The sequence below is a fragment of the Oreochromis aureus genome, linkage group 11, assembly GCF_013358895.1.
Source record: "Oreochromis aureus strain Israel breed Guangdong linkage group 11, ZZ_aureus, whole genome shotgun sequence".
Lineage (NCBI taxonomy): Eukaryota > Metazoa > Chordata > Actinopteri > Cichliformes > Cichlidae > Oreochromis > Oreochromis aureus.
This window is the reverse complement of record NC_052952.1, coordinates 10873251-10888533: the sequence shown is the minus strand read 5'-3', so window position 1 is coordinate 10888533 and position 15283 is coordinate 10873251. Positions and strand designations below refer to the sequence as shown.

The following is a 15283-nucleotide window of genomic DNA, read 5'->3' as shown; positions in this document are numbered from 1 at the left end:
TAACCCAATTTGGTCAGTTTAAACAAGTAAACAAATATGAGATATGAAATGTAGGATAGTCACATCTGGGTGTACCCATTCAAGCCATTTTGTGCAAAAATAAATAAAGAAACATTTTAAAGCTAAACTGTTTATTGGTGAAGTGATTATTTTTGCTCAACAGCAGCATCTACTGCATTTTGCATCAGGCATGACAGTATTTCCTCCTCATTCATTTAGCAGAGAAGTCTCCACTAATGTGGGGTTGCACATGAAAATATATGAAATTCTGATTTAAATTTACTTTTGCAAAATATAGACAACATTACAGTATGTACACAAATCTTAAGTGCAAGATAAAGCAATGTTTGAGAAGAGAACATTAATTATACATAACAAATACAACCAAGTTCAAAAGGATGATATCTGAATCAAGATGAGTCTAAATCAAAAACGACAGAGGAGACACTGACAGATGAAGATTTAGCCAGATGCCTTTAAATAGACTGAACAAATTCTCAATCACAGCTGTTTTTTTTAGGGGGTCAACTGTTCACTTCAAGTTGGCGACAAAATCCTCGCCCTTCTTGATAGAGGCCTTCAGCTCACCGATGGCGTCAGCAACCAGCTTCTCCTCAAAGGCGGACAACTTGCCGAGGCCAAGGTTCTTCTCGATGCCATTCTTCCCCAGAAGGATAGGTGTGGAGAAGTACTTGCACTCTGTCTCCTCAGACCTGACAAAGGAACACTCCACCACTCCCTCTTTTCCATTCATGGCATCCAGGACGGAGAAGGTGAAGCGGGCGCCAGCATAGGCCATCGAGAGGGTTGCAGATCCAGCTCCAGCCTTGGCCTTGACCACCTCTGTGCCGGCCTCCTGGATCCTTTCAGTCAGGGCCGAGAGCTGGTCAGCAGGGAACTCCACTTTAGGTGTGCACTGGGAAATGAGGGGAATGATGGTCTTCCCAGCATGGCCTCCAATCACCGGCACATTAACACGAGCAGGATCCAGGCCCTTGAGCTCTGCAACAAAGGTGTTAGCTCTTACAATGTCCAAGGTTGTGACACCAAACACTTTGTTGGGGTTGTACACTCCATGCTTCTTCATGATCTCTGATGTAATCGGGATGGTGGAGTTGACGGGATTCGAGATAATGCAGATCAGAGCCTCGGGGCAAGTGCGGGCGCAGGCATCGGTCAAGGTGGCCACAATGCTAGCGTTGGTGTTAAAAAGGTCATCGCGGGTCATGCCTGGTTTTCTGGGCACGCCGGCTGGAATTACCACAACGTCGCAGCCCTGCAGCGCAGCGTCGAGCTGGTCGGGGCCTATGTGGCCGGTCACCTTGGCCCTCGTCTCGATGTGGCTGAGGTCTGCAGCCACTCCGGGTGTATGAGCGATATCATACAGGGAGAGGTGGCTCACCAGGGGGCTATTCTTGAGTAGCAGAGATAGCGGCTGGCCTATGCCGCCCGAAGCCCCGAGCACCGCCACCTTGGCTTTGTTCTGCGACGAGGTGGCCAAGCCCCGCACGAGGCTAACGGTGGGTCTCACAGCACGGGAAAACATCTTCTTGAATGTTGATTCAGCTACTGAAATGAGTGAAAATTGAAATACCTTCGGAGCCCCACTCTCCTGTGACACTAACGTCCTCTAGCCACGAGCAAACCGGAAGACTACCGAGTTGTCATGCGTCGAAGATAATGGTCGCGCGATTTTACGTCTGATTTGCGTCAGTTCGTACGGCTGCGTCGTCGTCTTTATCTCAGCTTCTTTTTCGTAGGAAAACAAAGCCAGTGAACAGCAGAAGTGGGCAAATTAGAATTGGACATTAGTACCATCTAAAGAATTGTAACGAAAACCAGCTCAACACAGCGGTACGGTACGTGTACGGTCGTTGTGGTGTTTGTGTCGTGAGAAAAACGCGTCTTCTGACTGTTTATGTCGCCCCTGCTAAAATAAGCTAGCGCCGTCAAATGAACGCCGTCTATTTGCTGGAGTCACAGTGCTACCGTCAGATTAGCCAAGGCTAGCTAACTACAACAGGTTTCATTGTTATGGAAGCTTTGTCAGTCGAGAAAAGCCTCTGTGTCGTTATTGTTCGACTCGTTTTACAAGTGAAAAGGTACTGTTTGACCAGCTGCTGGGTAATCAGCCAGACAAGTTTTTCTATATACTATTAATAGTTATTGTGAGTATTATAACCATCACATCGTTAGCTGTTAAATTTAATTAAATAATGTGCTTGTAACTAGCCCTGCTTTAACGATAGAAGGTTTAAGTCACAAAGCACAGTTCACTGATTGTTGTGAGGTAACCGAGCAGCCTTTTGTATCACACACACTAACCTCTTAGGTTTCACTTAAAACTAGTGAATTAATCCCAACCTGTAAGTAATCGGTTTTAACGCCAGACCTGAAGGGTTTGATTGGGAGGAAATGTGTTCTTATAAGAAATGGCTTGTTATTGTACCGAACAGTTGTGTGTATTTTAAGATGAAACACATTTTCGCTCACTTCTCTTTTCGTTTTGACAGTGGCAAGTTTCAAGGTCGAACAGCTCTCCTGATGATACATCAGCACTAAGCTCTTTTCAGTAAGTGCCAAATGGATAGTGCATTTGTATTTTGTGATGGTACCAGTGTACCATTAGACAACATAAAAAGCTGGTTTTATTTAGCCTTTTATTTGTTTGCTAATTTGTGACAGTAACGTTGTGTTAAGTGTAGTCATGACAACAGCAATAAAAAAACTAATCAGCTGCATAGTGTGCATTTCATTGAGAGATATATTCATTCACCAAGACATGATAGCCACAGAATAATATCTCCAGTAATATTAATAATTTCACACAATATACATCTGTTTTGAAATTAACACTACTGATAAACAAATGGGTAGAACACATTCATTGTAACATTTTCCTTTACTCTTCTCTTTTTTTTTTTCCAGTACTTCCTCATGATGGCTAGTTGTGGAGAGGTAGACCACTCTGTTAGCTCACTCCCATCCAGCAAGAAAGGCAGCAGTAGTGGTGGTGGAAGTGGGAACAGTGCAGAATCATCATGCTCTGGCTCCAGCAACTCATCCCCAGCTCTATCAGTTCCTGAGTGTGCCATCTGTCTGCAGAGCTGCGTCCACCCAGTCCAACTGCCATGCCATCACGTCTTCTGTTTCCTGTGTGTAAAGGGAGCATCTTGGCAGAGCAAACGATGCGCTCTCTGCAGACAAGAAGTACCTGATGACTTCCTTGAAAGGCCTACACTACTCTCTCCAGAGGAGCTGAAAGCATCAGCAGGAGGTCGGGGTGGGGCAGCGAGTGATCACGCTTGGTATTATGAGGGGCGTAATGGTTGGTGGCAGTATGATGAGCGAACCAGCCGTGAGCTGGAGGACGCTTTCTCCAAGGGTAAGAAGACAGCCGAAATGCTCATCGCTGGTTTTTTGTATGTAGCTGACCTGGAGAACATGGTGCAGTATAGGCGCAATGAGCATGGTCGCAGACGTAAGATGAAAAGAGACGTTTTAGATATTCCCAAGAAGGGAGTGGCAGGACTGCGATTGGACACTGAGGGTGTTACTGGGGCCGTAGGGGCTACAAGTAGAGAGAACTCTGCTGATGGGGCTGATACCACACTAACAAATATACAGCAACAGGTTACAGGTATCTCTTCTACTGTATCAGCCCCTTCAGCTCCTGCCAGACCTCCCACTTCCCTTGGTGGTCAGCCAGGCCCCAGTACTAGCCCACCTCTGGAGGATGCTCTCTCCCAGCTGCAAATCAGCCCCAGGCCCACACCTTCTCATGAGCGGTCTGAGGCTGGGGAAGGAGAGGAAGATGAGGAAGAGGAGGCCTCACCTTCCAGGTCCTCTGACCCTCACACCTCTGTAGACGAGTCTGGCTCTGGAGATTGGAGTGATGATGAGGACGAGGAGGATGAAGAAGAGAACGGGGGAGATGGAGAGCGTGTGGAGCCGTGGGAGGGTAGGCCAAGGAGACAAAGACTGAATCCAGAGGACAGAGCCCCTCCTCGTTCAGAGTCTGCCTCCCCGTCTCCCTCATCCAGTAGCAGTGGAAGGTCCAGAATGCCTGATGGCCAGTGTACAGTGACTGAAGTGTGAAGTGATCATTAATATATTATCACCAAATGGCTGTTTTCCTCATTAATTTGTTCCTCGCTTTATGCTGTCGTTCACTTGGTCACAGATCAAATGGGGGTGGAATACTTTCTGCAGGAGAAATGAGGCACTACACATCCAGTAATAAACAGAACCACGTTTTCCTCCATTTGTGTGCCCCATTCTGGGATCACAATGATCTGGAGGTATCTGCGTGATTTTAACAGTCTCATCGCAAAAATACAGAGTCAGCAGAAATTTGTTTTCATGTTCTGGAACTGAGTGTTCTCATTCTGAGAGAGAGAAGGTACAGCTTGGTAAATACTCAGATAAATACACAGCGTTATGAGCCATGATGTTTTCTATTCAGCACATCATTTGAGGGAGGTGCAACAGACTTGGCTGTAATCAGTCTGTGCACTACTGGTTGCAGGTGTATAAAGTCTGCTTTTTTTCAAATTGCAGGCAAGTGGAAGTTAAAAGTGACTTCTGCCAAACCTACCTATTGTTTACATTTATTATCTAACACCCAGAGGGGGGCAGAGTGTTAGCCCCAGTCAGATTTGTGACTTCCAGTGAAAGAAGGCATAATGGGATTTTGGAACTCAGCCATTATGAACGGCTGCATTCTGGTCATCTGCACTTAACTCTCTCAGCTAACATAGCACGCAGAAATGAGCTCATAAGAGCTCAAGTCATCTGCCTACTCATGCAGAGAATTTAACCCTTAATACCTTATTCCTAGCCTCCACCTTACTTCAACAATCTTCACATTTAACTAATTATGAAGCATTTTCTTAAAGTTTTAAATGTAACTGAACTTTTTCGAAGCGCGTTTCATTTCAGAGCTAATTGTGGTTTGAAAAGAAAAACATGAGTTTGTTCATGATGAAGAACGGAAACAAGTTCAACATGATGCTCTTAAACTGTATGGGATTGTAAATTTGACACTTAATAATTAGCAACCTAGAATATCTGGAAACCAGAGGTTATCTGGCTATATGCCAAGATTTTGTGTTTGATTTCGCCTGCAGTTTTATGACAACTAAAATGTTTTAATGAATGTGTAGAACTTTTCCCAGGTTTGAAGAATTGGCATTTTACTGTGGAGTAGCAGCATTGTGCCTTTAAAGCTGCTGATGCCTCTGAAGCTTCCATCTTAATGTCCCTGATTAAAGTATTCTCAATTAATGTGTATTCTAATCTGTGCGTGTTTGAAGAGAGAGTTACTTAAACACTACTGGTTGGCAGGATGTGGAGAATTGATGTTTTCAGTTTGAGTAAATGTTTTAATTTTGTGTTTGTGCATTTCTTATGGTTGTAAACCCTCTTATATATTATGTCTGGGGGAGTAAGAGAACAAATCTATGCCATTGCTATTGGTCATCCTGCAGAAGTTTCAAGTTGCGTTGGTTTTCCATTTCTTACATGCCTCAGTCATCGGCTCAGTTTTAAACTTTCCATTTTGAAGAATAAATCATTGTGTAACTTTTTTTTTTTGCTTAGTAACCTTTTTGTTTGTTTTATGGTTTGTAATTTAAGAATAAAGTGTCATTTCAACATCCAGAAGTTATTTCTCTCTGTATGGAGACTGCATTTTGTTGTTTTGGCGTCTCTGTGACAGTGCACAGTCTGGGAAAATATTTCCATCCTGGTTTTAAAAGTAGCGGAATCAATCGGGACACTTTAACATTTCATCCACCTTTTCTCTACACCAAGTATTTGGCTTCCCTTCACTAACATCCGTGCTGTTTGGTATTCTGACCACAGCAGACAGTAACACTCCAGCTGGTTGTCTTGCCAGGAAACATGACCTTTGGAAGGGGAACAGGGGATACAAGCTGGGCAACCTCCAGGGACCTGTCCTTTTCCATTGCAGTCCTTGAACATTTGTACTTTTTACAGAGCCGTATTTGCTCTGCAGGTTACTGAAAAATGAACTACACACTGAGAGGGGGGGGCTACAACTTATGATATTTACTATGTATGGCTGAAATGCTTAATTTAGCCCAGCACTTCAGAATTTTGAATGTTCCTAATGCAGAAGATGAGAGCTACTGAGCAAAGCAGTGATACCCACTTGGAAAACATTCCTACAGCCAAGGTTTTCCTAATAGGCCACAGCGACATGGACACTGAGGAAATCTGAAGGATCAGCTGATATAAACTACACAAGTACCTGTGTAGGACACACAAGAGGGAAGATGACTACAGTGTTTCTCTGTCCTACAGAAAGATGAGTCTACCTCATGCTGATTATACTTCAATGTCTTGTCTGCTTCAGTGTTAATCAGCCTGGATTGATCTAAATATTTCCATAATTACGTAGTCAGAGGAGCCGGGGGATACACACTGTTCATCTGCTGAATTAGCACTGAAAGGGTTTAGGAAAAATATAAATCCCTAACACAACAGGATCATACAGCATGTTCACTGGGCATGAATGTAAACAAATCCAAATAATTTCAGTCTCCACAGTGGGAATGATACTACATTTCTTATGACTTGACATTGCACCACGGATGCTGTATTTTTAGCAAAGGGGCAGATGCATAATCCAGATTTTTATTTATTTACATTACCTGGAAGTTCTGTATGCAACATTAAAGAAAGGAAGCTTCAGTGGGTTATTTTGCTTCTTAACATCTAAACTTGTAGGCATAAAGTCACAGAGATGCAACAAAAATCACAACCACAGCACTGTGCAATGACTCATCTCTCACTATCACTGCATTTGCACAGATGCGCCTAGTAGTCCCCAGTCAAAAACTAATATAATATAATAGTCTTCAGTCCCCTAAAATGAGTTTCCACAAAAGTCATTTGTGTTTGGACTTGCTCGCCAGGGCCTCCAGGTTAGCCGGAGCGCCCCACACCGTCCCAAATATGTCCTTCTCAGTCCTCAGAGCTTCAGACAAAGGAAGCTCTCTGCCTGACAGCACCACTTTCTTCACAGCTTGGATCACTGGGGCAGGTCCCTTTGTGTATCGACTGAGCCAGTTTTCAGCCTGCTGCAGGAGAGGGGCAGCACCTTCTGCATTCTGATGGCCTTCCAGGACTCCATCCACCAGTCCAATGTTCACGCCAAGCTCGGGATCCACTTTTACAGCCCCGCCAAGCAGCTTCAGTGCGTTCTGGCTTCCGACCAAGTGGACAAGTCGGGCAGCACCGCCCCAGCCTGGGACCAGACCCATGTGTTTATGGACAAACTGGATCACGCTGCCTGCTGCCATTAATCTGCGAGAAAGGAATAACATACGCATGCTAGATTATACTTTTGGATAAAATGCTGTTATGTAACAGAAACTCCTCAGGAGCGTTACCTGAAATCGCAGGCAGTCGTGAGTTCTGCGCCTCCTCCCAATGCTCTCCCTTCCACCAGAGCAACAGAGATCAGGGGGAGCCTACACTAAGAAAATGCTTCTGTAAGCATACTGTGGTGCACATTATATAAAAACTAAACTAAAACCCCTTTAAGGGCATAAAGGTTATGGCCACTTTTGTAGTTTGCAAAAAAGCAGGAGAGAGGAAAACAAGAGTCCTTACCTGAGCAGCCTCGTAAGACTATTCTGCATGAACATACACATCTTCATCCCGTCCTATGAGACAAGAAAAGCATCATTTAGGCATCTTCAATAAGAGAGATGCAAGCAGTCAGACTGAGATCGACATGAATGTAGTAAAGAATTTGTCCCCTTTGTTACCTGTTGGTTAGATATTGCTCGGACAGCATTAAGGTCCGACCCAGAGCAGAACGTTTCAGCTGCACCCTGAACTATGAGGCCTTTGCCCTCTGGCCAGTTCTCCAGCTGGCTCACCCTTTCCTCCAGATCTACCATCATACTGCCTGCCAGGAGGGCAAAAAATAATCAAAGCAATAAACCAAAGTGCAATTTCACTTACAAATATTTATTGGAGGCTAATTTTTATCTGTCAGTCTGCGTTAAATATAAGGTGACCTTACCAGAGAAAGCATTCATGCGAGATGGGTTGTTGATGGTCAGCACCGCAATGCCAGAGTCCTGTTTCAGCAGATCAATGGAGCCTCCATGAAAGGCCTGCAGCTTCTCTTTGATCTCATCCTGGTTGAAGCCGTGGATGCTGGAGTAAACACAGCCACTCCTCTGTCTCTGTGGCAGCCTTGGAGAAACACTCATGGATGAATAAATGCCTTTTGTCTTTAAACTACTTTCTTATTTATATATGCGTTAGTTAGTTAAACACAGAGCTGGCAATATCATCCATCCATTAGCTATACTCTTATATCAAATCTAAATGAAAATATGGAAGGGTTTTAAGAAAGCAGTGACAGGACACACACTGCATAACACAGGTGAGCCATGGCCCAAATCTTTCAATGTGCTTTATTTATTGACCGTTTATTAGGACTTTAGCTGATAAGGTTTTATTAAATTGTACTGATATGACCAGAGAGTACTGCAGGTTAATGAGTTTAATGATACTGATTGTTAAGATATCAATAACTGTAATTTAAAGAAAGCTTTTACAAAGCAGCCAAATAGATCCTTGTTGCTCAAAGGTAAAACTGCATGCTCACACTCACAAACAGAGGAAGAAGGAATGGTTTAAAAAAAAAAACAACTACAACCTCTGTTTAAATCAGCATGGAGGATGTATGTTACTAAGTGATACAAATAAATGGTAAATATATAATCCAGTTTAGCTGAAATTGTGATGTTAGGATCAACATGAAATTCATCTTTTTTAATACGTGAACACGTAAAATGGATTTAACTTGGCATGCTTGACATTCTTTATTTGCGGTTGCCATTATGGCGATGAGCAATGATGCCTAGTCTCCATTACCTTGCCCAGGTTCTGCAGTGACTGCTGCACCTCAGGACCTGTTGCCTCAGTGCACAGAGGACCATCCTGCTGCTGCATGATGGCAGACAAACACAGAGAGAAAATATTTGCATTTAGCAAGATTCAGTGAAACTGCCTCAGACTAAGGTTGTGGCCAAACAATACACACCGTTTGGTACTCTGTTATACACAATACTGATGGCATCATGATAAAGTGATACTAGGATACTTTGCAAGATGATAATAGGCAACACGTCACATTATCTGTGTGAGCGAAAGTGAATAAAAAGAGCCCTAAAGATACACATAGCAGGAATTATATATTTATTCACCTTATTATGGCATCAATGCATATTATCAGTATTTAATATGATAATATGCTTGATTTAATGATATGCTTTAATAATGCGTCTTCTTCACTTGCAGCTGGTTAACTGTAGTTCACGTTCATGCCACCATGAAGGATCATGAAGTGGAGACCTCTGTTAATTAAACTGGACAGAGTGCCATATTTTATTATCAATACCTTGCCTCTCCCCTAACTTAGACAAATCACTTTATATAGAATCATAGTGGGACTATGTAATGGACACTTTGAGGTAACTTTTGCTAAGATAATTTACTGACTGATTAAAACAACAGCAATCTTTTTAACCATGCTGTGCATGTTTATTCTCTTCACAGAAATTGACTTTCTGGCTTTTCAAAGCAGGACTGTGTCAAAAATGATAGAAGACAAGGGCTTTGAAGTATTTGTTCACAGGTCCTCAACTTGTTGGACAAGGACACAGTTTTGCAGTTTTGCCTCTGTGAGGTTTAATTCAAACAATCAGTGTGACTGAAATTCAGACTTTGAGCTTTCAGTTAATGAGTTTCACAAACATTTTTCATAAATTGAAATAGGTAAATGTGTATGTGTAAAAATGGCTGTAATTCTTAAACAGTTTATTCAAAATATTTGGAAAAGTCTTTGAATTAAAGCTAAAAAAAATGTGCTCTTTAATAATATGTTGATTGCTTGATTTAAAACCCACTGTGTTTGTGTACAGAGACAAACCCACATAAACTGTCTTTCCACAACATATTGTGAATAAAACAGGAACATTAAAATGTATTGTAGCATTTTTTAGCATTAAGATGAAATGGGCAAAAACAACCGGAGCATTTGGCATCTGTAACATATGTCTGTAGTATTACCCAGCCCAGCATACAGTACATGTAGGAAAACATCTTTGAAACTACTGCAGTACGACAGAAGAGTATCAACACAAAGAGTTAAATAAAATAATAAAATTCCCAGACGAATCAAACTTTGAAATCATTTTATACGCTTCTGTTCAGAGGTGAACCATTTCACACACTGGGTTAGGAGTCCTTTTCTAGCTTTAAAAACGAATGAAATATGTTTCGTAAAATTCTTTTATAAAATTTTAACATGTCGCTATTAACATTATAAAACATTTAACACAAAACCAACCTTGCTTTATGACAGTCCGGTGGTGTGACTTTGAAATCTGTCCCCCTAGAAACAAGAACTCAGGAAACAAGTATGATAGCCAACGTGTGACTGTAGGTGTTTAAGTCCTCCACCAGGGGGCGGAGTAATACTCATGTTCCCTTCCTGCATTTTTGTTCGTATTTAAAAAAAAAAAATAAATTAAATTAAATTAAACATATTTTTTTTTAAAAGACAAAAATATATATAATGCTGCAGCATAGACTGAACAATATTTAAAAAAATTATAATTTATTGTTGAACTATAACGTTATCCATCATAGGCCTATGGACTGCACAGAGAGATCTGTTCTTTATCACATGTCTGTAAACACTGCACACTGAGACTCTGGCTTTTGCAGACATGCCCTTATTCAGTAGCACTGACACCAGCCCTTCAAAAAGCACCCAGGACTCATATTTCCATGTCGGCACAGGCATTTGGCATTCATAATAACATGACCTATTGTAAAGTTATCACTATTGTACAGTGGTTTTCATGGTAAAACCCTATTATAACCTGTGATGATTTATAGTATAAAACTTTCTAATCTAGCACTATGTCAACATTTTGTCAAACAACCAAAACTGTATACACAAAGTAGGCATTGCAAAACATATGAAATAGGTGGCTGGAATAAGATCAAGATGAGGGTTAAGATTCAGCTCTGTTTCTCCTGAGCAGCAATACTATAATGGCGGTGGGGCCGATTTATTCGCATATATTTATATATTTATTTGGTTTTGAATGTATTTTGGTTCCCAGTGAATTTATATTTGCTTTGTCTGAGGAACTATCTACTCCAATGCTTCACAAAAACATGAAACCTTTGTGAGTGGTAGACAACAAAGTGTCTGAGATCACAGTACTGTCCAAGGATGCGCTTTAAATACATCTTTAAAACAGTTCTTTCAGAGAATTTTTCTGAGTCACGGCAACAATTAAAAGTCAGTCTTATCATCATTTGAAGGAGAAATGAGAGAAGCTGGTTGAGTAAGAGTTAGAAATCATGGGCTTGCAAAGAGTGAATAATCATAAATAAATAAGAATGAGAGGATGATTTCCTGTAAATAGCAAGAGTTGATGAAGGAAAAGGTGGAAAATATGTGCCAAAAACAGAAGGAGGCTGAGACACTTCCTGCCCCGTGGTCTGGCATGTGGTTAGTGGACACATAAATCCTCCCCTTCTATCCACACATCCTCTACCGCTATTCACAGCCCATAGCATCTCTGTGGAAAGAGCAGAGGAGCCAAAAATACCCCCTTCATTTCGCTCGGATTACTGAGGATTCCTTTTCACTTGACACAAAACAGTTATCTGAGAAGAACTTGTCAAAATATTGTTGCATTCACATGCCTAGAACCACAGCTGATCAGATAGCAGTGGCCTTATTTAAAACTGTCATAGCATACTGTTTTACAGGAGCGTTCAAAGGAAAATATTTTGCACATACAAGTGCCAGCTGTCTGGATCAAAGAGTAATTTTCCCTAAATGGTTTATTGTAGCCAGACACAGTCATAGTGCAAATGTAAAAAGGTCATCAACAAGGATACACTGCACTGTAACCAAGGCAGCAATAGAGTCAACTCTGTTTAAAAGTCCACCCCTCTCCAGTCTATTTAAAAGTGGAGAAGGAATTCAAAAAGGTTGGTGGGACTCTTCCCAGGAAGGCATTCCAGACACGCTGACTCCCTTTCTTGCTCTGCATGGTGCATTCAGCTTGGTCAGCTAGCCTCCAACCTGTCCATAAATATCACTGTGTGAAGTGCAGAACCTGGACGACACCGTGGCTTTGTGCAATTTGCATATACATTGGTCTCTCTACAGTGTGTGATAAACAAGCAGCCTGGTGTGGTGTCTTCCATCTTTCTAACTCTGCTCATCTACTTTCAGTCACTGTCTGCTCAGCCCTTTTAGCCTGTTTTATCATCCATCTGGATATCAGTGATGCAGCCACAGACTGATAATGGAAGGCTGTCTGAAATTACAGCCTTGCTAATGGGAGAAAGACATTTCTCACATCTGCCTATATGCATGCACAAATGCTGTTGCATGCCCTGTATGTCTGTGTGTGTTTCAGTGTGTGGCCGTGTGTTTACTGTATGTGGCCTTCAAACTGATGCATCAGTGTACTGATCAATATGCAGCTGTCTGGGGCTCCACAGGAAGTCGGGGAATTTGCCGCAGTCAGCATGGCTCTATACCAACACATCAAGATAAGGAAACACACACACAGGCACACATTCACACACACATACACACTCAAAGGACATTACCTTGATTTAGGTACAATTCCTGGAAATCTGACCGACAATATCCTTAAAATATGTGTTTGTTTTTTGTCCCCATATAGAGCACAATCCCCTTTAATAGGGGGTCCCATAGACTGAGTAATATCTCAGCTACACTCAGAGATGAGATAAGAGCCTGTAAGGGTCTATTTCAGAGCACAAAGAATGGCAGGTTGGCAGGTGCCAGAGGTTCTCTGGGGCCCGGAGGTTTCCTGTGAGGAGTGCTTAGAGGTCTGTGGGGGTGGACGGCAGAGCGCCAGGAGACTCTGGAAAGGCTGTGGATACTTCTCAGTGGAGGCAGCAACAGGGACGTCACCATTCAAGACGTAACTGAAACACTGGCAGACAAAAAGACACCTATTATAATGTGTACCATGCATTTGAAACAACACATTATGAACCAATTTTTATGCGAACTACATTCTTTACAACTCACAAATTTCTCAATTAAGAAACCTAAGTTATTTTTTTTCGGACATGCTTAATGTTCACAGTGTTCAATATGTGGCTGAAGTGCAGACTTTCATCTTTATTTCGACGACTTTTACAAAAATCTTGTAAAATTTTGGACAAACAACCTTTTTACTACTTGGATGAAACGTCTAGAACAAATGCTGCATTTTCTCGCTCGAGTTGCTCTGCTAGACCTTTACTGCAGCCACCTTCAGTTTCTGCTTGTTTGTGGTGGGTCTGTCTGCATTCAGTTTTGTATTTAATAATGGAAAAGCATGCGCTGTTGGGTTGATATCAGATTGACTTGGCCATTGAAGAATATCCAATTTCTTTGCCTTGAGAAAACCTTGGGTTGCTTTAAAGTATGCTTTGATTTTCCATTTACTAAGTGAAGCTCTATCTGATTTTTGCAGCACTGGGCTGAATCTGAGCAGAGCGTATTACCATGTACACTTCACAATTCATCCTGCTACTTCTATCAGCAGTCAGAAGTAGTTTAACCTAGCTTTCTTATTTAACTGCAGTGGGTTTTCTGGGAGATGAGCACGCTGGTGTTAGGGTGGATTACTCTACAATTAATCATAGATTTGTTTTACATGATGTAATTGATTTATATTTGCGCTATAAGAAACAACTGTATTTTGCTTTTAAATAGAAAAAAAGCAAGCTTTTGATTTAGTGGAAAGAAGTCTATTATGATTTAAGTTAAGTGGGTGATTTGTTGATAGATGTACTTATTTGGTTTCTTTTTTTGATGATGATGATGATGATGATGTGTATTGAATGATCATGTGCCTTGTTTATTTGTGTGTATATTTTCTCTTTTTACCAGAGGAGGGGGTTTAATGAGAATGGTACAGAAGAGGATTAGGGCCACCAAAAAAAAAGAGTGGGCTTTTTTTTTTCTTTTCCAGAATTCTGAGATGAAAGTCAGAATTCTGACTTTCTTTCTCAGAATTCCCACTTTAATCTGAGATTAAAGTCATTTTAGTAATCTTAGAATTCTGAGGTTAAAGTCAGAATTCTGACTTTTTTCTCAGAATTCTGAGGGAAAAAAAAGAATTCTGAGAAAAAAAATCAGAATTCTGAGTTTAATCTCGGAATTCTGGAAAAGAAGAAAAGAAAGACGTGGCGACTTTTTTTTCCTGGTGGCCCTAATCCGCTTTTGCAGAATGGAATACAGTAAAGTCAACTAAAAAAAGTCACATCATCAATAAACGCTAGTGACCTGGTTCCACTGGCTGCCATATAGACCCATACACAATAGCGTTGTCTCCAGCAGGCTAAGTCTAATCAGACCTTGCTGCCATTAAGTGGAATCACTGGTTTGCACCTTGTTGTCAACAATTTGCAAGAGGATGTCTCTTTCTTGTAGACTTTGGCAGTGATACACCTGCCTCCTCAAGACTTGGTTAGATGCTGTAAAGTTGTTTTTCTTATCTGTTGAAATAATTCTTTCTTTGTGCACTTTAGCATTCTTCTTTGGTCTTCCAGGCCTCTTGCTGAGCTGGTCATTGCATTCCTTCTTTTTAACAATGCACCAAATTGTTGAGTTTCTGCTATCTCTTTCATAGGTTTATTTGGTGTTTTCAGCCTAATTATAACCTCTCTCACTCGCAGGTAGATCTCTTTAGGTCTCAACTCTTAACTTCAGATATTATGTCTACTTCATTTGTCAAATGCCCTGAGTTAAAGCTGAAAGTCTACACTTCAATCACATAATCATTGTTTAATTCGAAATTCACTGGGTTGGTGTATAGAGGCACAACTACAAAAACTGTTATACTTAAACAATTAAGTGACTTAATAAATTGTGGGGAAAAGCTATTGCTCCAGTATTGAAATTCTGATATTTATCTTTCTGATCTTTCACTAATGACATAAAGGCTTGCTAAAGACAATAATTATTTTCCATTAACTATTACAAGAATAACCAGTAGACTCTTACAGCTCCTGTGTCAACACTTGGTGACGGTAGTTTTAAGTGTTACCATTCTTTGCCTCCTTGATGAAATACAGATTGTTCTCTAAATTCTTTCCCTCAGTGTTATTTTAATCAGCAACAGGATAAAGAGCACTAGTTATATAATGGTTTAAGCATCTGGAAACCTCCAGATCT

At 41.2% G+C, this 15283-nt stretch overlaps 3 protein-coding genes across 4 annotated transcripts; 1 reads left to right on the top strand and 2 right to left on the bottom strand.

The window, feature by feature from the left end:
• Positions 1 to 114: 114 nt before the first annotated feature.
• Positions 115 to 1690, bottom strand: mdh2 (malate dehydrogenase 2, NAD (mitochondrial)). Its single transcript, XM_031742674.2, has one exon. It carries the CDS (start codon positions 1544 to 1546, stop codon positions 533 to 535), a length of 1014 nt encoding a protein of 337 aa, XP_031598534.1. The 5' UTR covers positions 1547 to 1690; the 3' UTR covers positions 115 to 532.
• A 30-nt stretch (positions 1691 to 1720) lies between these two features.
• Positions 1721 to 5671, top strand: LOC116322575 (E3 ubiquitin-protein ligase rnf146-like). 2 transcript variants are annotated; one of them, XM_031742672.2, is made up of 3 exons: positions 1721 to 1859; positions 2514 to 2572; positions 2929 to 5671. In XM_031742672.2, exon 3 carries the CDS (start codon positions 2938 to 2940, stop codon positions 4096 to 4098), a length of 1161 nt encoding a protein of 386 aa, XP_031598532.1. In that variant the 5' UTR covers positions 1721 to 1859; positions 2514 to 2572; positions 2929 to 2937; the 3' UTR covers positions 4099 to 5671. The 2 variants fall into 2 exon arrangements, with proteins under 2 accessions (XP_031598532.1, XP_031598533.1); XM_031742673.2 differs by having other exon boundaries at positions 1724 to 1854.
• Positions 5672 to 6057: 386 nt separating this feature from the next.
• Positions 6058 to 10433, bottom strand: echdc1 (enoyl CoA hydratase domain containing 1). The gene is made up of 7 exons (XM_031742702.2): positions 10400 to 10433; positions 8923 to 8994; positions 8060 to 8235; positions 7800 to 7942; positions 7642 to 7694; positions 7419 to 7499; positions 6058 to 7332 (listed from the first exon to the last, which is right to left on the bottom strand). The coding sequence occupies exons 2-7, from the start codon at positions 8985 to 8987 to the stop codon at positions 6915 to 6917; spliced, it is 936 nt and encodes a 311-aa protein (XP_031598562.1). The 5' UTR covers positions 8988 to 8994; positions 10400 to 10433; the 3' UTR covers positions 6058 to 6914.
• Between the last annotated feature and the right edge of the window lie 4850 nt (positions 10434 to 15283).